This window comes from Cynocephalus volans, chromosome 2, assembly GCF_027409185.1.
Source record: "Cynocephalus volans isolate mCynVol1 chromosome 2, mCynVol1.pri, whole genome shotgun sequence".
Lineage (NCBI taxonomy): Eukaryota > Metazoa > Chordata > Mammalia > Dermoptera > Cynocephalidae > Cynocephalus > Cynocephalus volans.
Genome location: NC_084461.1, coordinates 173,307,606 through 173,329,529, shown reverse-complemented (window position 1 = coordinate 173,329,529; position 21,924 = coordinate 173,307,606). Strand labels below are relative to the sequence as shown.

The following is a 21,924-nucleotide window of genomic DNA, read 5'->3' as shown; positions in this document are numbered from 1 at the left end:
GCATGGGAAGAAGACAGGTCATCTCCTGGCAGGCCTGGTCCTGCAGAGACTGGAGAGAAGGGCCCTTCAGCTACAGCCTTCCCCACACTCACACTGATGAGGCTTCTCTGGCCATTTCCTCTTACACCAAGAGCTCATCTCTCCAGCAATATAACCTCAGGTGGAGAGCAAGAGAAGAGGGAGAAGGCAGACTGGAAAACTACTTCAACAGAATCAGAACCATGTACCTGGAAGATCTGGAAGACCTGGAAGGGTCCCTCAAGATGCCTTGGTTAAGCTTCCTTGTTTGATCAATGAAGAAACCAATCAATGAACTCACAAGGAGTGAAATGGCCCATCTAGGACCACCCAGGATCCCACACAGGTGCCCCTGACTCTGGGCACCATGGCCACCAAGTCCACCCTGCACCTGCTGTCAGTGTTCCCTCAAGGCTACTCCGTCATGTTGTGACATCCCGAAAGGCTCATGCCGGACTCATAGCAAACACGGGTTCCGCCCTCGCTTCTTCCCTGCCTTTTCCAGGACCACACCGTAGATCTGCACGTGGGCAGGGAGCTGGGGAGAGACTGGCTGAAGGAGTGCCCTGCTTCCAGAGCAGCGGCTCACCAGCTGCATCCTGTTGCAACCAGAACATCCTCCTCATGACCCCAGGCCTCCTAAAGTGAGCCATGTACCTAACTCAGTACTTTAGACACAGCGCCGCCATGGGCCCAGGAGCTGCTGCTGTTTACACTCATCCCCCCGTGCAAAGAGCATGTCAACTCGGCTCAGCACCTCTCAGCACTATCAGCCCTTGGCTCCTGGGAGTCCTCCATCTTGACCCTCCCAATACTTAACCTTGGTTAAACTCTCCTTCTTTTCCACAGTGTGAAGTTTATCTCCCAATTCTCCAGTTCCTGGCTCCCCCCTCCTCCAGAAAAACAAACCAAACAACAAAAAACCCTTCTGGCTCTTTACCCAGACAGATGTCTTCCACACCACCAAATGCACCCTGCTCCAAACTCTCCCATCTCACTCAGGGCCGCAGACCCTGTAGGAGCCATGCACTATGGGTCCATCCTTCCTGAAAACAATACTAACAAAGCAGGTGCTGGTGTCCCTGCCACCCGTCTGCTTGAGACTCCCACTGCAGACATTTGAGTGGCCTGACTCCAGGCCCACCTTGCCAGGCCCCTGCAGCCACCCGGCTTTCTGAGTGCACCTGGGGTCCTGGGCTTGGACTCATGCCGGTCCCCAGCCCTCCCTTCAAGGCCCAGTTCCTCGTCTGTTCTGTCCTTCCACGCAGCTGTGGACGATGTGGCCCACCAAGGTCATTTCAGCATTTAGCACAAGGAGAGAATGTGTCTCGATTTAAGAATGAGCATGCTCCTTTCTATCATGCTTTGGGAATTAAGTGACCCTCCACACTTCCCCCTTATCCCAGCCACCAAGAGCTAAAAGCTCAAGTTCAGTATCTGCTAGAATATACGGGTGTCACACCCCTCCCTCTTCCTTTTCTGAGCAGTCGGTTTCTACCACTAGCCCTCCTACCGTTGTGTGCACAGTTTTATTTTATATCACCTCAATCCATGTGTGTAGGCGATAAGGTGCATTCTTTTTAAGTAAGCAAAAGAGAAAAGCCCCCTTCTTCACAGAGCTTTCCCCGAGCCCTGCAGCTAGCTCTGGGATCAGTCCCTTCTTTGAATTCCAGGAGAGCTTGTTTCCAAACCAAACAAAATAGCGCTTCCCCTTCAGCATACATACAACCTTCGTTCTCCCATATTGAAAAGAAGCCCTCCCTCACCCCACAGCCCTCTGCAGCCCCTGTCACTGGCCCTCTCTCCTTCTGAAGAAGGTGGTTTGTACCCAGTGCCTCCACTTCTGCATCCGCACCAGGCCGGGACTACTGCAGTCTGGCTTCCACCACACGCACGTACGCACATGCACGACACAAACACACACGCACACACATTCTGTGACACCACAGCTCAGCCACTCCCTCCCTCAGAACCCCGTTCTCTTCTGGCTTCTGGGCTCACTCTTCTCTGGTTGTCCTCCAACCTCCCCAGCCTCTCATCTCCCACTCCCCTTCCTCTACCCCTCCCATAAGCACTGGTGTTTCCAGTAGAATTCCACCCTCGCTCTCCACACCAACAGCTTCACATACCACCTACACTGAGGATGCCCAAATCTGCAGGCCTCTGTAGCCTAGACTCCTCTCAGGCTCTACCAACCCTTCCCAGGCCATCTCATTCACTGCTGTCGCTTTCCTCATCAACAAGGTGCCCAATCACTCCCAAACCCAGCTTTTGTCTCCAGCCTCATTACTGAGCCCTAGACCCACAAGTCCAAGTGCCCCCCAGGTGTTGCCATGGAGATGGTAATGGTCCCCCAGGTACCTCAAATGCTGCATGGCCAACACACCTCCACTGAATGGCTCCGTGCCCCATAGTTATTCAGCTACGAAAAACGGCAGTCACGATCCACATACCCGTTCAGGCAGTGTTTATGGAGCACTTGCCATGTACCAGGCTGTCTGTACAGGACAAGGTGTGAGTAAACAAAACAGAAACTGTTCCTGCCTCCAGGGGACTTGCAGACAGTCACCCAGTCCTGTCAAGTCTACTTACCAGTCTCTGAGACAATCCACCTTCCTCCATCCCCATAGCCACTATCTTAGTCCAGGGCACTATGCCACACTGGAAAGAAAGCAGCAGAGCTCAAACCCCAGCTCTGAGTTGTATGAGATGTGTGACCTTAGGCAAGTCACTTCTCTGTCTCCATTTCCTCATCTGGCAGGTAAAGGTGATAACAGTACCTACCTCATAGCCCTGTTGCAAGGATTAAATGAGACATAAAGCCCTTAGAACAGTGTCCAGAACATAGCAAGTAATCTGTAAACAACTATGCTGACTGCAATCCCTAAGTCTCCTGCAGCCTCATGTGACAGCCCGCCCCAAGTGCCACAACCTGCAGCTCCCCAGAAGCCCAGGATCTCTCCTACTCTCTAGCCTTTGTGTATGCTTTTCCAGCTGCCTCGTGCCCTGGCTTTCTCCTTCTCCTTTCCCAAGGCTCAGCTCAAGAGCCACCGCCCCCACACCCCCAGGCTGAGGCAGCAGCGCTCCCCTGTTCTCCCTCCCCTGGAGCCCACCGCCTCATCCTACTGAACTGGAATCACTGCTGCCCTGGTCTATTCCCCTGCTGGACTGTGTGCTCCTGGGAGAACACTGTGCCCAGACCTTGGAACCAAGCACTGCATACATTGGGGGCTCAATAAATACTTAACAACAAACAGGAAAAACATAAGAAATATAAGGAGCCAAATTTCAACTCGCTATAACCAAAAAAGCAAAACCTTCCTAAGAATAAGGCTATGCTTGTCAAGCATTCCCTGTATGCCAGACTCTGCACTAAGCTTTGGACACACATATGTAATCTAATGCTCACAATGACCCTGTGATGTGGCTATTTTTATTCCTGGTTTACAGGTGAAGGGACAGAGGCTCAGGAGGTTTTTAAAATTTTCACAGCTAGTAAGTGGTAAAGTCAGGATTCAGACTTAGGCTACAGAATCCATCCTTCACCCAACCCTACACTGGCTCAGAGCTCAGGACAGAATGAGCTGGCTCTCTGATTTAAGAGAGTACCTTCCCTGATAACCCCATGGCCTCTGTTGGGGTATTAGGCAGGGGCTTCCTTTAGAAACAAGATTAAATTCTCTGAAGGTCCCTTCTTATTCCAAGGCTCTAGGAGTCCATAATTTCATAAACTCTTGGGTTGTTCATCTTGGTTTCCCACACAGCTGAGCAGAGAAAGCACATGATAAAACTGGTACGAATGAATGAATGAATGGATGGATGGATGGATGATGACTCGTTTTGTACATGTCCATGTCAGTTTTAACCTTCCCGAACCCCTTTTGGCTGGGCTCAGGGTCATAATCCAATGGGTCCCAGGGAATGCAGAGAAGGGGGTACCCCAGCCCCCCACAGCATCTCCTGCCAACCCCCACAGCACTGTAGCAGGGCTCTCACCGGCACAGGTGATCTGTACGGCACACACTGCGAAGGTCCAGGCAGTTGGACTTCTCCTTGTCCTCATAGGAGCAGCTGGGCAGGATGGTCTGCCGGCGGCGCTCAGCGCATGCCTGGTCTTGGCAAGAGCAGAAGAGCATGCGGTAGGTGTACTCGCTGGGCACGCGGTCGAAGAACTGGCGCAGAGCCTTGTGGCACTTGCGGCGGTTGCAGCGCTCGGTGGGTGAGATCTCGCGGTTGCAGATGGAGATGTAAGAGGAGCGCAGCTTCTTGCAGTTGTCATTCAGGTTGCAGGCCTTGGCAGCATCCAGGCAGTGGTTGCTCTTGGCGCTGACCACCGGCTCCGCCCCTGTCCCTGCAGAAAGAAGGAGAGAGCAGGTCAGAGACCAACACAGGCATGGGAGGACACAGCTGCCCACTCACTGGGAGACCCCTCCCAGCGTTCAGTATGCTTTCACATGCCCGCTCCTTGCCTCAGTTCACTAATCTGTGAAATGGGTTATGCTGAGGATTCAGTGAATTAATATACAGGGCCACACAGTACTCAGGACAGTGCCTGGCACAGGGTAAGCTACACATATAGTCACTGTTGCAATGAGGAGTATTAATACAAAGTCTTACTTAAAATTCATCACAAGCCTAACAGGCAAGCAACTAGACGTGCATGGCCCTGTGGACAAATGTGGGAAATAACGTGACTGGCTCAAGATCACACGACCCGGGGGCAGCTGAGCCAAGACCAGCCTAGGGCCCGTGAGCACCTGCCAGCAGCACACCAGCACGAGTGGTGGGACAATTGTCATGATGGGAGCTACAGCAGCCAGGGTACAAACAGCACCAGAACCAACATCCTCACCTCACCACTATGACCACCAAAATTGCCCCTCCACATTTCAAATGCCCCCCTGGGAGGAGGGGAAGGGGTACTGCTACTGCCACCTGTCAAGAAACACTAAAAAGAAAGCCCTGGGCTGGGAGTCCTGCAAGCGTGAGGTCAAAGCTAAAGCCCAGCCTAGGACCCTGACATATGACCCTGCTGAGCACATAACCAACCAAAGGGCAGATGTGCTGGGACTTTGGTGGCATTAGTGCAGTGGGTTTTGTGTTTTGAGTTTTGTGCCACTACTCACGGGTTGGCATGGCTTGAACACAGACATTCCACCCCACTGGGCAGAATTTTGGGGAAGTGCCACATCCCCTCTGTGGTGGCTACCCCCACCACTCCACAAGCTCCAGCTGTTCTGAGGAGGCACACAACACAGAGACCACCAAGTGCTCCACCACCAGCCAATTCCCACCAACAGAGCATCTCTTGTCAGACCTGATCACAGGCAGAGGGAGGGAGGCAAGAATCCAGTCTGCCCGTGCGTTCCTTAAATGTTCTGGTAAGAGCTGGATGGGAGATCATCTAACCCAACCCCCTTATTTTCCAGATAAGGAAACTGAGGCCCTCAGTGGGCAAGGAGCCTGCCCAAGGTCACCCAGCACATGGGCAGCAAACCAGAGCAGGCATCCAGATCACACCCAGCATGGTGGGATGCCAGGGAGAACCATCAGCCTAGAGTTTAGGATGAGCCATAGCCTTTTCATCCATGTTCATGAACCCTAAAAATGCTTTTCAGTATTTCTTGAGCATCACTCTCTCCATGCAAAGCCCCACAACATGGTGGGAAGGACTCCGGATGACACAGGCTGAGGCCAGTCACCACCTACAGTGGGCCCAATGACGGAGCATTTCCAGCACTATCAAGTCTCACCTCTACACAGCCCTGTGCTGGGTGCTGTGCTGGATTTAAAAGTGTAAGAGGGGGCCCCACTCTGGAAGAGCTCACAACTCCAGCTGAGAAACCCACAGTGTTCAATTCCTGGTCTTGTGTGACCTTGGGCAAGTGACTGAATCTTTCTCTGCTTCGGTTTCCTTGGCTGAAAAATAGGACCCACTGCATAAAATTGTTGTGACCATGAACTACAGCTCAGGTGCTCCTCTTTCCTCCCGACATCATGATTTTGCCCTCTCTATTAGATCATTCCCATCCACTATTATATCATGCATCTTTAATTTTTTTAAAAAGACCTTCTCACGACCATGCACCCCCCCCTTAAGATACCACCCCATTTTTCTGCTACCTGTTAAAGCAAAACCCCTCAAAAGAGATGTCTATACCAGCTGTCTCCTCCTCTCCTGCCATTCTCCCTTGGACCCAAGTCAGCTTTGGTGTATGTCCCCACTCCTCACATCAGTGATCAGGAATCCCCAAGCCTGGTATCCCTCAACCCATGAGCAGCACTGGACACGGCTGACTGCCCCTCCTGCCCGACTCCCTTCCTCACTTACCTTCCACTCTCTGCTGGTCTCCCTGCTGCCTACCTGCACTCTCGTGCTCAGCCTGCTTCGCTGGTTCCATCTGTGCTACCCAGGGTTCAGCCTCTTCTCTATATACACTCACTCCATAGGGTTCTCAGCTCATCTCATGGCCTTGAACATCATCAATAAGCTTCTGACTCCCAGATTTATATCCCCAGACCAGACCTCTCCCCTGAACCCAAGACTCTTGCATCCAACTGCTTACTGGACAACTCTCCCTAAAACCCCAACAGCTGCATCTCAAACTTAACCCCAGATTTTCCCCAAAGGCTACCCTCCACCCCCAACAGTCTTCCTCATCCTGCTGAAAACAACTGCATCCAGAAGCCAAAACTCTTGGCACTTCCTTGGCTCCTGTCTTGTTCACACACCACATCAGGAAAAGCTGGCGGTTCTAATCCAACCACTTCTCACTACCCCCTGCTGCTACCACCATGATCCAAGCCACCATCACCATGTGCCTGGTAAGAGCCTCCTTCCAAGTCTCCCTGCTCTGCCTTTGCCCCCACTCCCTACCCCCTCTTCTCTCATCACAGCAGCTAGAGTGAACCTTCTAGTACCTACGGCAGAATGTTTGTGGGCCCCAAAGTATCCACACTGGCTTGCCCATGTCATTCAGAGGCCTTTGCATGGCCCACAAGGCTCTATATTTGTGCTGTCCAATATGGTGTCTGCTAGCCACACATGGCCATTGAACGTAAAATGTGGCTAGCACATTTCCAATGTGCACACAAGATATGGAGAGACACACCAGATTTTGAAAGCTTAGTAACAAAAAAAATCAGGTGAAGTATCTCAGTAATTTCTTATTTTGATTACATGTTGAAGGGATAGTATTTTGGATATATGGTGTTAACAAATGTACTATTAAAATTAATTGCACCTATTTATTTTTACTTTGTTAAGGTAGCATAGAAAATTAAGAATTACATACTTACCTGGCAGGGGAGATACCATGATCACGAAGAATTACATACATCAGTGAAACGTATTGAATTTCTGTTAGCCAGCGCTGCTCCATATGACCTCACCTCCTTCCCACCACCCCCACTCTGGCTCACTCTCCTACATTCCAGCTACACTGGCCTCCTGGATCTGGAACATGCCAATCCTGGCCTGGGCTCAGGGCCTTTGCAGTAGCTGAATAGTATTCCATTATGTATATATACCGTAGTTGTTTTAAACTATTGATCCAGGCACTGCTGCTGACAGGGGAGGCATTCAAGCAGGCAGGAGAACAGGCCAGCCACCCGCCAGACCCCTGCCCCACCCGCACAGAAGGCAGGACCCTGCATGCTGCGCCACTGCCATGAGGCTTCACACAGCTTCCAAGGAAGTAGTCTGTAACAGCCACCACCTCCTATTATATAAAATAATACTGTTATATTAGTATAACAATAGCTAATACTATTGCAAGGACAGCTCACTGCCTTAATAACATCCACAACCACTGTGTAGATGGCTCAATACATATCTGAATTCATTGACACAAGGAGAGTCACTGGAGGACCCTGGAAAAAGATGAAGAAGTCTTTCTTCTTAAAGTCCACTCCAGAGTAATAGAAGAAGCAACTGATCTAACAGATGACCAAAAATCAATGTAGAGATACTATAAATATTTTAAAAATCAGAAAATATGACACCACCAAAGGAATTCAGTAACTCTCAAGTACTAGACCCTATAGAATAGGTGACCCTTGAAATGACTGAAAAGGAAATTTGAATAACTATCTTAAGGAAACTCAATGAGATAAAAGAGGACTCTATAAGACAACACAATGAAATGAGAAAAAATATCCCGGATATGGAGGAGGAAATTTACAAAGAGATTAATAATACCTTAAAAAAGAATGTAGCAGAACTCCTGGAACTTAAAGATGCATTCAATGAATAAAAAACACAACCAAGAGCTTAAGCAGAATATTAGAAGAAGCTGAAGAAAGAATATCTGAACTCAAAGATGATCTTTATGAAATAACTCAGGCAAACGAGAAAAAGGAAAAAAAATTTTTTTAAATGAAGCATCTCTAAGAGAACTAGCACACAACCTTAAGTGTACAAACATCTGAATCATGGGTGATCCAAATCATGGGAAGATCCATATAACCAAAATCAGAAATGAAAAAGGAGACATTACAATTGATTTTGAAGAAATACGAAAAATCATTAGAGACCATTATAAACAACTTTATGCCAACAAATTTGAAAACTTGGAAGAAATGAATAAATTTCTGGACACATACAAACTACCAAGACTGAACCAAGAAGACACAGAAAACCCGAACAGACCAATAACAAGAACAAGACTGAAGCAGTAACCAGCAATCTTCCAACAAAGAAAAGCCCAGGACAGGATGGCTTTACTGCTGAATTCTACCAAAACTTTAAGAAGAATTAATACTAATTCTCTTCAAACTAGTCCATAAAATTGAAATGAAGGCCACTCTCCCAAACTCATTCTATGAGGCCAGTATCACCTTGAAACCAAAACCAAAGATACAACACCAAAAGAAAACTACAGACCAATATCTCTGATGAACATAGATGCAAAAATCCTCAATAAAGTACAAGCAATCAGAATACAACAACACATCAAAAAAATTATACACCATGGTCAAGTGGGATTCATCCCAGAAATGCAAGGATGGTTCAACATATGCAAGTCAATAAATAATACATCACATCAACAAAATCAAGGACAAAAATCATATAATTATCTCAATAGATGCAGAAAAAGCATTTGACAAAATTCAACATCCCTTCATGATAAAGACTCTCTACAAATTAGGTATAGAAGGGAAATATCTCAACACAATAAAAGCCATCTATGACAAGCCCACTGCCAATATCATCCTAAAGGGGGAAAAACTGAAGGTTCTTCCCTTAACAATAGGAACAAGACAAGGATGCCAACTCTCACCACTCCTATTTAACATAGTACTGGAGGTACTAGCCACAGCAAACAGGCAAGAGAAAGAAATAAAGGGCATCCAGATTGGAAAAGATGAAGTCAAACTGTCCCTATTTGCAGATGACATGATTGTATATATAGAAAAACCTAAAGATTCTATCAAAAAACTCTTAGAACTAGTTAATAATTTCAGAAATGTTGCAAGATACAAAATCAATGCCCAAAAATCAGTTCCATTTATCATCTCCAATAACGAGCTAACAGAAAGAGAAATCGAAAAGTAACCTCATTTACAATAGTCACCAAAAAAATAAAATACTGAGGAATCAATTTAACCAAGGAGGTGAAAAATCTCTACAATGAGAATTACAAATCTCTACTGAAAGAAATTTAAAAAGACACAAAAAGACAGAAAGACATTCCATGCTCTTGAATTGGAAGAATTAACACTGTGAAAATGTCCACACTACCCAAAGTGATCTACACATTCAATGCAATCCCCATCAAAATACCAATGACATTCTTCACAGAAACAGAAAAAAAAATCTTAACATTCATATGGAAAAACAAAAGACCCCAAATAGCCAAAGGAATCCTGAGGGGGGAAAAAATGGAGTATAACACTACCTGACTTGAAATTATATTATAAAGCTAGAGTAACCAAAACAGCATGATACTGGCAAAAAATAGACTCTTGGACCAGTGGGCCAGAATACAGAACCCAGAAATCAATCCACAGACTCACAGCCAATTGATACATGACAAACGCAACAAAAACATACATTGGGGAAAAGACTGCCTCGTCAATAAGTGGTGCTAGGAAAATTGGGCATCCATATGCAGAAGATTGAAACTAGACATGTACTTCTCACCATATACTAAAATCAACTCAAACTGGATAAAAGACTTAAGTATAAGACCTGAAACTAAAACTACTAAGAGAAAATATAGGGGAAACATTTCAGGAACTAGGACTGGGCACAGACTTTATGAACAAGAGCCCAAAAGCACAAGCAACAAAAGGAAAAATAAAATAGGATTACATCCAACTAAAAAGCTTCTGCACAGCAAAGGAAACAGTCAACAGAGTGAAACAGCAACCTACAGAGTAGAAGAAAATATTTTCAAACTATACATCCAACAAGAGATTAATATCCAGAATATACAAGGAACTCAAGCAATTACACAGCAAAAAAATGTATACCCAATTAAAAAATGGGCAAAAGAGCTGAATAGACATTTACCAAAGGAAGACATACAAATGGCCAACAGGCACTTTATGAAATGCTCAACATCACTAATCATCAGTTAGTCAAAGGTATAACCAAAAAGACAGAGAACGACAAATGCTCGAGAGGGTGTGGAGAGAAGGGAATGCTCCTGCACTGCTGGTGGGACTGTAAATTAGTACAACCACTATGGAGAACAGTGTGGAGGCTTCTCAAACAACTACAGACAGATCTACCATATGATTCAGCAATCGCTCTTCTAGGTGTATACCCAAAGGAATGGAAATCATCGTGTCAAAAGGTTACCTGCACTCACATGTTCAACACAGTTCTACTTACAATAGCCAAGATTATGCAACCAACCTAAGTGTCCATCGACGGATGACTGGATAAAGAAAACGTGGTATATGTACACCGGGGAATACTACTCTACCATAAAAAAGAATGAAACTCTGCCATTCGCAGCAACATCGATGAGCTTGCAGAAAAGTAGGTTGAGTGCAATAAGCCACACACGGAGGGAAAATTATCACATGTCCTCACTCATAAATGGAGCTAAGAGAGAAAGAAGGAAGGAAAGAAAGATCATGGTGGTGTGTTGGGCTTGCAGAGGGAAAGAGCATACATAGAATTGTGGGATGGGGTGGGGTGGGGAGGTTGGAGATTAACTGGGGGGCGAGGTCAGAGATTAACTGGGTGGGGGACATGGGGAATAATTGCAATTTGTGCTGAGGGGCATGCTGATAATGCTGATCTGACCATCACATCTTGGGCACAAATGGTGACGGTCAGCTTCATACCCTATGGATATGCATAACTAATAAAATTTTAAAAAATAAAAAAATAAACCATTCATCCATTGATGGGCATTTAAAGTGACTCTGTCTCTTGGCTATTGTGAATAGTATTGAGATGAACATGGGAGTGCAGGTGTCTTTTTGATACATTGATTTCATTTCCTTTGTGTATATACCCACTAGTGGGATAGCTGGGTCATAAGACAGGTCTATTTTTAGTCCTCTGAGGAAGGCCTGGGAGGCTATCCCCCATCCCTACACTTGCCTCAGGCAACTTTCCTCATTTCCTTTAAGTCTCTGCTCCACTGTTACCTTCTCTGTTTTTCCTGACCACTCTCCTCATAATAACAACCCCCCACATGCACTCCACTTATCCCTACACTGATCTGTTTTTCCCACAGCACTCACCATCTGCCACAGTGTATATCACTTACTAATTTGTTTGTATCCAATATAAGCTCCATGAAGGCAGGAGCTTTGTCAGTGGTGCTTGCTGCTCTGTCCACAGTATCCAGTGCTCGATACATGGATGCTGAGTAAGTATTTGCTGAGTGAGAGAATAAATGTACTTAGGACAGGGTCTGGTTTATAATAAGTGCTCACAGATGTGGACTAATACTATTAAGGACGCAAAACCGAGTAGGTGACAGTGGTCAATACAAGAGCATGTATGATCAGTTATCAATGTGGGGCCCAGAAGTAGCTCAGAAGTAACAGCTGGCAGATGATCATGAAGACTGCCAGCACCTGATCTAGCCAATGTCAGCCCTGGAAAGGCAAAGACAGAAAAGGTCCCTGTTCTTGCTGTAAACTTAAAAGGGGGGGAGGGGAATACATCCAGACAATAGGCTGTTATTCTGTGATTAAAGGAAATAAGCTATTGAGCCATGAAAAGTCACAGAGGAGCCTTCCGTGAAAGAAGCCATACACCACACTGTATGCTTCCAGCTATGTGACATTCGAAAGGAAAACTAGGGAGACAGTAAAAAGATTAACACTTGTCAGGAGTTAGCAGGGAGAGAGGGATAAACAGGCAGAGCAGGCGGGTATTTAGGGCAGTGAAAATACTCTCTATGATACTATAACAGTGGATACATGTCGCCATACATTTGTCAAAGCCCACAGAATGTACAACACCGAGAGTGAACCCTAATGTGACCTATGGGCTATGGGGGATAATGACATGTCAATGCAGGTTCATTGATTACAAAACTCTGGTGGGGGATATTGATAGTGGGCCAGGCTACGCATATGTGGGGGGCGAGGGGTAGATGGGAAATCTCCATACCTTCTTGTCTATTTCGCTGTGAACCTAAAACTGCTCTAAAAAAAATTAAGACTAAAAAAAAGAGAGCATTAGGGACAATTAAAGCAGAAAAAGAATCAAGGTTTGTTTTCCTCATCAATGAATTAATACATCTTTATTGAGGGCCTACTCTGTGCCAGGCACTTCCCCAGACACTGAGGGGCTGCAGCCTTGCCTAAGACTCAGCAGAGGACAGAGAAGCAGCCGGTGCCAGTACTGAGTTCTGTGTCGGGAAGTCAGGGCACAGAGAGGAAAAGTGTCCTGCCCAGACCTAGGGGTCATGACAGCAGGGACATCACTGCAGAAACTACAGAGCCAGAGGAAGTGAAGAGGGCAGAAAAGGGACTGCAGACAGAAGGAACAGCAGACTGAGAGAGGGAAGGATGAGAGAGGACGCCAAAGACCTAAACAAGGGCCCTCCCCAAGCAACGCCCTGAGCTGCTACCAAACTGTTCAGGACCCCAGGACTCTGGTCAACACAAAGTCTACTGGGGGGACACTGCCTCTGTGGGAGGGGTTCTCCCACACCCGCTGTCCATGCCCCCATCACATGATGGCTGGGGGGGTGGGCAAGGTGGAGGAAGGACGACCAGGAGGGACTCCAGAGAGGAGCAGGGCGATGACTGCCAACAGAACAGCAGCTAATTTAGACCTGTGGTCGCTTCTGGGATCCCAGGTGCTTGGTTCTGCTCTTCCCAGCATGTTCCTGAGCTAATGCCCCTGTAATTACAGCCTCGGTGGCTTCCTTTGGAGCTTGAATAGTGAAAGCTTCTGCTGGGGGGGTGGGAAATGTAAACCCCTGGGCCAAAACTTGGTAGATTTCCTAGGGAAAAAATAAATCAAGACACATGGCAACAGCAACAGCAACTGCCTGGCTATGTCCCCTACAATCCTCCATGGGGGAGCAGCAGTGCATGGCCCGATGCTGGGGGCCCCACTCCACCATGGAGCTGGCCTGGGCACCGACAAAGTGCCAGGCCCCTCTCCAAGCAGGATGCCACTATGGTTTTCACCTTGAGTGACAGTCAGGCCAGGACGGGGCACACAGCCAGGCGCATGCAAGCCATCAGTAACATGTACATGGCACAGTGTGCCTTTCTCAAGCCACGCACTGCCTTTCCATTGCCTGAGGCTCCTCTCCCTGGAGTCCCCAAGGAGAATCGCCTTCGTGGAGCATGAAGGAGGTGGAGGATTCCAAACACAAACCTCGCATGGCTGCTGCTGCAGGCCACCAGCTCTGAACTAGAATGTGCAAAGGGCAGCGATGAGAATCAGGAGTCCTAGACCCCTCTGCCTACCCCAGCCCATCCCTGCACAGAAAGCTGAAACCACACAAGGCCTGGGAGGGACTCAAGAGCTAGAAACGCACCCCAGGCCCAGGCTGACCCACGAGATCCTGCCCCCAACACATGTTCCAGCTCCCACCCCACGTGGGTCTCCCAGGCTGCTAAGAGGAGCCCACATCTACATGGCCAAGGGGTCAATGGTAAACTGCTGCCCAGGAGAAAGGGGGAGGGATTTAACAATGCTTGGCACTTGTAAAAACCTCAGTGAACATCCTCCCACCCCCTGCACTGGGACACTCTATGCCTTCTTTATCCCTTCCCTCCCTCCACCAGAGGTTCCAATGCACACCTGCAATGCACTGCCCCCCACCACACCCCCAGCCCGCCCAGTCTCTCCTCCTCTCTGCTAGGGTGCGGCCCTGAGCCAACTGCCCTCCTGCACCACCAGGCTGGCCCCAGACAGTGGGGAACCCCAGCAGGCAGGCATGTGAGCGCTCTTCCAACAGGTTTTCTTTAAATATTTGTTTGGCATTTATATAGAGCTGGGTTTACCAAGCTTCAACGGCCCAAGAACCGCCTATATAATTGAGGCCATTAACAGTACCACCTATACTAATAATTTTTTCTTTAAATCCCTTAATTCTTAAATGAAATGTTTTAATTTCTTTAATTGACTCACTTTGTAAATTTTTTAATACCTACCTAGATTTGTCCTAAATGATAATATTTACAATCGTTCTAAATTTTTCGAACACACAGTAAGATGCACAGTTAACGAAATGAAAATATTTATTCCTATGCCCCATCTCCTGTCCCAGCAGCGACGTGCATGCACTAGGGGGAAGAGACTGATTTGGACAGAGGTGCTTACGCTCTGGTGCATTTGTGACTCACAGACCCCACGCCAGACCCACTGAGGAAAGAGTTCTATGGCTCTTGCCCAGGCATCAGGATCTCACAAGCTCCCCACGTCTCAGAGGCCACCTTCCAAAGTTTGAGAACCAATACCTAGAGGAGTGGCTGAGCTTCCCGTGGCCCCTCCCCAAGCACACATAGCCCCCACCCAGCACACGATTTACCAAACCCATCCTCACACAAGATGGTTTGTGGCCCTCTGTTGTCACCTAAGCGTGCCACCTGGGCGTTGCACCACACCCCAACCAAGAGGCTCATCAAGGTAGACTTTCCAACCACATACAGGCCTTTCCCTGCAGGGGCAGCAGTAAGACGCTCACCATTCTGTAATGCTTCCAAGCCAATGGGGACCCAGGTGTTTCAACTTCCTTTCTTGCCTTCCAGGAAACTGCCAGCTGGTCATTTGCCCTTAATCCCATTTGGAGCTGCAGTGTCTGAACCTGGACCCCTGGGCCAAGCTGTGCAGCTTGCCACTAAAGTGCAGGTCAGACAACTTGGGTCCTGACTCTGTCTCTGCCTCTCCCAGCTGGGTAAGACCCCAGATAAATCCATGTCCCTCTCTGAGTTTCATTTCTTCACCTGAAAAATGATGGGATTTGAGATACATAGTCTCCTATATTCTGTGACTCTCCTGCCTACACACCCGACACACCAGTGCAAGACTCAGGGCTGGAAGTCTGGGAGAGCTCCCCTGTCCCACCCTGTTCCTATGAGCCAGAACCACAGATCAACCACAGCAGGCTAAGAGGAGTCTATCTACTCTGGTCCCATGCAAACACAACAGCATGTGTGCACACAGCGACACGCACATACACACAAGGGCTCCCAACCATGCCTGCCTCTCCATGAACGGCACCCATGGCCCTGCAGTTAGCAGTTGGTCAAATAGCAGTCAGTCCACAAATATTTTCACACACCAAGTACATGCCGGGCGCTGGAAATCCAGCTGTAAACAGGGAAGACAGAGCCCCTGCTCTCCAGGGGTCTTACTCTAGTGAAAAGAAGCCTGGTGATGAACACATAAAGAAATAAATAGGTAATTTAAAGAACTGGTAAGTGTTAGGAAGAAAATAAGGATTTCAGAAGAAAATGACTAGGAGATGAGGACGGGCCTCTTGTAAAAGGTGACATCAAGTTGAGATGGAAAGATGGAGCAAAACACACAAAAAATCCAAGGTAAGAGAATTCCAAACAAAAGGAAGAGCATGTGCAAAGGTCCTGAGGCAGGCAGGGGCCTGGCATGTACCTCGTCAAAAGGACGGGGAAAGTGGCCAAAACTTCCTGAATGAAGCAAAAGTTAGAGGGAAGGGAAGTCAGAGGGGCAGTCAGGGGACGCCACATGTGACCTTGCAGAGCAGGGTCAAAACTTCAGACTTTATTCTAAAACACAAAGTGCTTGGACAGCACTAAGCAGGGGAGCCACATGCCCGCATTCACTGATGTATGGAAGAGAGAATATACGTGGAGGGGGCAGGAGAGGGGACCAGTTGCAGGCTGCTGCAGTCACAGCTGGAAGATGGTGGAGCTTGGGTGGGGTGGTGACTGCAGAGATGGCAAAAAAAAAAAAAAATAATGAGCCTGTTTTACACATAATTTAGATGTAAATCCAAAAGGATTGGTTGAGTTTTGAGTGAGAGGAAAGAAAAAAATCAAAGAAAATTCTTAGGTTTTTGGCCTGAGCACCAGGTGGCTGGTGGTATCATTTCATGAAATAGGAGAGACTTGGGAGGGAGGAAGAGGAGCAGAACTAAGTGGATAATTCCGTTTCTGACTTAATTTTGAGACACCCGGTAGATGTCCAAGTGGAGATGCTGAAAAGGAAAAAAGATCAGCGAGTCTGGAGTTCAGGAGGGAGGTCTGGGCTAGAGACCTAAACTGGGTGTAATTGACATTAGAGAGTTTTTAAAGCCACATAACTAAATGAGGTTGCCTAGATTGAAGGTGAAAATAGAGAAGAGGGTCAGGACCAAGACCTGGGGCACCAGTATGCAGTGGGCACCGGGAAGAAGTGGATCTTGAGTTGGCAGAAAATCGACAGATGCTGGTTTCATGGAAGCCAAGATGTGAGTTCTCCAAAGGAGGACAGTCAAATGATTCCAAATAATCAGGGGAGTACAGGTGAGCAGAGGGGCAATTAACAATGAGATGTAGCATAAACTCTAAACAGGGCTGGAGAGAAGGCAGGAAGGAAGGTAGGGAAAGGGGGGCACCAGGGGCTGGGGTTCCCTGTGGGGTGTAGCCACCTCACCATCCCCTCCACACCTCTCGCCCACATGGGGCCATCCAAACCCAGATCTCCCTCAAGACCTATTCACTTTTACAACAAACACTTACCGAGGGTCCATTACAAGTCAAGCACCACTGCAGCAATGATCAGAGCCGACAAGGCTCCTGCCCTCCTGGAGCTTACACTCCAGTGCAGGTGAGAGATTAGAATCAAGTAAACAGAGGAAAACTTTCCCCTTGGCCCAAGGCTTACTCTCAGGTCTTGTGCCACTGGTTAAGAGTGAGGGCTCTGGTCCAGCAGGGGCTTGGGAGGTGGGGGACCTGACTGCGCTACCAACCACCAGAGCAGTGTACATAGACTATGTAGCCTCTCTGAACCTCAATCTCCTCATCTGCAAAATGGAGATATGACGCCCACCCTGCTGACGCACAGGACTATGCTAAAGATCTAACAGGGTAATGTATTATGAAAATGCCTCTCAAAGTTTCCAGCCCAAAGCACGTATGCAATAAAGGCTTGCTTAAAAATGTGCAACCTGGCTGGAAAGGTCCTCCCTCCACTCTCTCCATTCCCCCACTTTCACACCACCCTGCTGGTAGAAGAGGCCAGTCCCATGTGCTCCTGCCTCAACACACTATGTCCCAAAAGACAAAAGGGTCCTCCATGAGCAAGAGGAAGTCTTCCATCCAGAGAGCCTGGCAGAGCAGGACTTCGGGGCATCTTCTGACCTCTGAGCCCCACACCGCTAGGAGTGGTGGCCAAGAGCCCTGTCCATACCATCTCACTGGAAGCGGTACCTCAGTTTCCCCCAGAGATGACAGGACCAATCCCAGCACCTCGCCTCAGTCTTCTCAGGTGCCACTCAAAGCCCAGCGATCTGGTGGAACCCAAACCCCCATCTCTACTGCTCTGTAAGTCCAGGCTGCCCACCCTCCCCACACCTGCCCAGGAGTCTCCTCCAAGCTCCCTGATATCCTCAACTTTCTCTCCAAACTCTCCTCTCACCTCCCAGCCCTGCCACCACACCCAGCCACCCCAGCACTCTCCAGGGGAAGCTGTATTTTTGGAAGCAGGACAACCTGCCAAAGATTCATTTGGTGAACAGCAAATTCACTGAAAACCAATTCAGGAAAAAAAAATCACTTTGGATGCTTTTGAATATCATTTTATATTTTGTCAAATGTTAACCATGTTTAAAATTCTTTCTTCATTCCTTAAAATGCAGATTAGTCTTAATTTTGTGGTTCTAGCAATTAAAAATTTAACTTTCATTCTTTCACTGTGAAGGGAATTTTTTGGCCACTTTTGAGTGCTCTATATTAAATATAGTTTTGGTGTTTGGGGGGTTTATTACATTTAGGGTTTTTACCATTCTCACACCAATTCCCACAATGGCATATCCACTCTAATTTTGTATTTATAATTATTAACAACCAAAAGTACGGCATTTCATATTGATGTAATTGACCTAAATCCTCCCTCAGCATTTTTTATCTATGATGAATGGATATAGGATTCGAGATGCCAATCACAAGCTATCATTTTGTTTACTGACTATAAAATATACTTTTCTCACTAGAAGAAGTCCACCTCAACACAAGACCCTGAGATTCCAAAAAATTAAATATATCATAAAATGCAGCTATGAAGACCATTTGCAAAAATCTTCAACAGCCATAAAGACAATTTACAGAAAAAAGTCTGGGTAAATCAACGTGTTTGGTATAATCAGTGACTTAGTGATTCAGCATACTAATTCTGAAAGAAGTGACCAGTGGGCAGCTTGTGGGCGACTGAGCTCCAGGCCCAGAGGTAGAAAAGGGCCTCTGTCTCCTACTGGTGATTTCTGGGCCCTCCATCCCCCTGTAAAGGTCACCACCCCAGCTTCTCCCCAGGGCTGTCACCTACCAATCCCACCGAGCCCCTCTCTTGGGAATGACTCCCCACCTGGCTCACACCCAGCTCCCCCCATCCCTTCCCAGGCACCATTCCTGGTGGCTGCCACTCAACAGGGACAGTCTGTACAACAATCAACCTCCCTGCCCACCTATCCTCCTGCCTGCAGGGACCTCTTCCTACCCTTAGCTCCAAATCCACAGTCATACCCTTGGCCTCAACTTCACTGACATCCACATCATCCCTGGAATGCTGACATCCCAACCTCGGACCACTATCTCCCCACCTTCCAGCAACCTCTCTGAAATTCCTACTGCAGCAATCCCTAAACTTCCCCCAAACCCTGACCCACTGACCCAGCCACCTGCCATCCCTCACCATCCCACCATGCTGTGCTCACTTCCTCCACACCCAGCCTAGACTTCCTGGCCCCACGCACACGCCTGAACACCTCCACCCCTGCCTGCCTCTGTCATCCTCACTAACCAGCAACCCCGGTGAAACCAGCCACTCCTACTCCATGCTGGCTCCTGAGCAGCTGAATATCTCTAGGAACACACACACACACACACACACACACACAGGAACACACACACACACACAGGAACACACACACACACAGGAACACACACAGGAACACACACACACACACACACACACACACACACCCCAGCCTGACTGGTCTCACTTATGCCATTTCAAACCTTCTCTTGCCTCAGTCTTTCTACACTCTCTCTTCCACCCTTGTTCTAAGCCCTTGTGTCTCAGTCTGTCCACACTGCTATAACAAAATACCTTAGTCTGGGTGGCCTATAAATAACAAATGGATTGTTCACAGTTCTGGAGGCTGGGAAGTCCAAGATCAAGTTGCTGGCAGATGTGGTGTCTGGGGGGGCTCACTTTCTGGGTCATGGACAGTTGTCTTTTCTCTGTGTCCTCACTTTTTGGGAGGAACGTGGGAGCTCTCTGGGGCTCTTTTATGACACTGATCCCATTCCCGAGTGCTCCACCCTCATGATCTAATCACCTGGCAAAGGCCCCACCTCCTAACACCACCACCTTACTGGCTAGGATTTCAGCATACAAATGGGGGTGGGGAGGGGAAAGACACGATCATTCAGACCATAGCACTTGCCTTATACTTTATGAAAAAATAGCAGATTTGGACATAAATCCCTCACCTTCCCACCCCAGCAACAATCAACTATCTCACCTGTGCACTGCCCACCTTCTCTCTATCACTAGGGAGAAAGGACCCACCCCCATCAAAGGTTGCAGTGCCACGTGTGCTGGTGCATGCCACGTGTGCATGCCACGTGTGCCGGTGCATGCCATATGGGCAGGTGCCCACTTGGGCCTCCCCTCTTAAGCCTGCAGTCTCTCCCTCTCTCATGGATCTTTCCCAACAGCATACAAATGTGCCGCCATTATTGCCTATCACAAAACACACAAACTCAAAATCAAAACCTGCCGTGACCCCCAGCCCCTGTATTGCTGTTCCCCTTCCTGGCAAAGCCTGAAAAGGTGGTCTCTGGTTGTTTTTCCCTTCTCCCTTCCCATTCTCTCCCCCATCCTCCCCAAATCAAGCTGCCAACCCCACTCTCCACGAAGGATGTTCTAGAGAGACCACTGTGACCTCCATGGTACCCAACTTCTCCCACACGACCTCTCAGGGGCACTGGGCACAGCTGCTCATCACCCCTTTCTGGAAACTGCGCTGGCTGCCCCTCCCTCCCCAGCCTCCTTTACTGGCTCTTCCTCCCCTGCCTGGAGAGCACAGTCTCCTCTCTCCCAGACCATACACTCTCCCGCTGTGACCTCAAGGTGCCATGGCTTTAAGTGCCATCTATATGCTAATGACCCTCAATCTATGAGTCAACCCTGACCTCTCCCCAGAACTCCAGGTTTACATCTAACTACCTACTTGGTATTTCCAAGAGGTCTAATCAGCATCTCACTCCTAACGCTGCCGCTGAAACAGAACTCCTCCTTTCTGCGCACCCACCCACAACCAGTTCCTTCCCACGTCTCCTCTCTAATCTGGTAAATGGAGTTTCATCAATGTTCGCACCCAAAGTATCAGAGTTATCCATAGTTCCAGCTCTGCATCCTCTCAACCCCACCTCCAAAATCTGTCCCAGACCCAGGCTTGCTCTCCACCTCTCCTACGACCATCCCTCGCCTGGGCCACAGCAGCAGCCTCTCCAGGGGGCTCCCTGCTGCCACTCCTGTCTGGGAAGCAGGACAGGCCCCCATCCCCGTGAGCCATTCTTCCGGAGTACAAGAACCATCTTTCCAAGTGCATGAATCATACTGCACTGCATAACTGTCTGGTTTCTCATCACTCTCGAGATACAGTCCAAACCCTGTAACCTGGCCTGCAGCCTCTTAGTGGTAGGGATCCACCTGCCTCTGCATCCACAGGGCCTTCCTGCGGACCCACCCTCCACACGCAGGTTCGCACCTGGGGCTTCTGCCAACCCCTGACCCTCCCACAGCTGGGTCCATCCTGTGAGTCACATGTTGACACTCCCAGTCACCTCTGTCCCTCATCCTATTTCAATTCTCTGCTCAGCATTCATTGCTGTCTTACATTTTTCTTGCAAATTTGTTTCTTGGCTCGCTTTGTTCATTGATGCTTCCCTGGCACCTAGAGCCGGGCATGGCATGCAAAGGACACTCGTGAGTATCTGGGATGAATGAACACGCATGTTTCTTCTGCAGAGACTCCCTAAATATCTGGGCGCAGTGGGGCAGGACGTCTCCACATGCACAGAGGTAAGGCTACCGTTCTTTCTGCTGATCGGCCATGACAGCCTTCCCACCTCCCAGTGCCCCTCCGCATTTCTCCCTGTCCCACTATTTGCAGAGCTTTCCAAAGAGATAAGGAAAGGCCTAAGGCAGCAGCGGCTGTTCCCTGAGTAGAGACGGCTAAGACTGTTCTGAGCTGGGGAGGGCCAGTCTCCCAGCTCCACGCT

General features: G+C 48.3%; 1 protein-coding gene across 1 annotated transcript in view; it reads right to left on the bottom strand.

The window, feature by feature from the left end:
* The window catches only part of GFRA2 (GDNF family receptor alpha 2), an 85,956-nt gene that overhangs the window by 44,985 nt on the left and 19,047 nt on the right, over nucleotides 1-21,924 (bottom strand). The window contains exon 4 of the mRNA XM_063087715.1: nucleotides 4,015-4,369. Within this exon, the coding sequence (XP_062943785.1) occupies nucleotides 4,015-4,369 (355 nt within the window). The remainder of the gene's footprint in view (nucleotides 1-4,014; nucleotides 4,370-21,924) is intronic.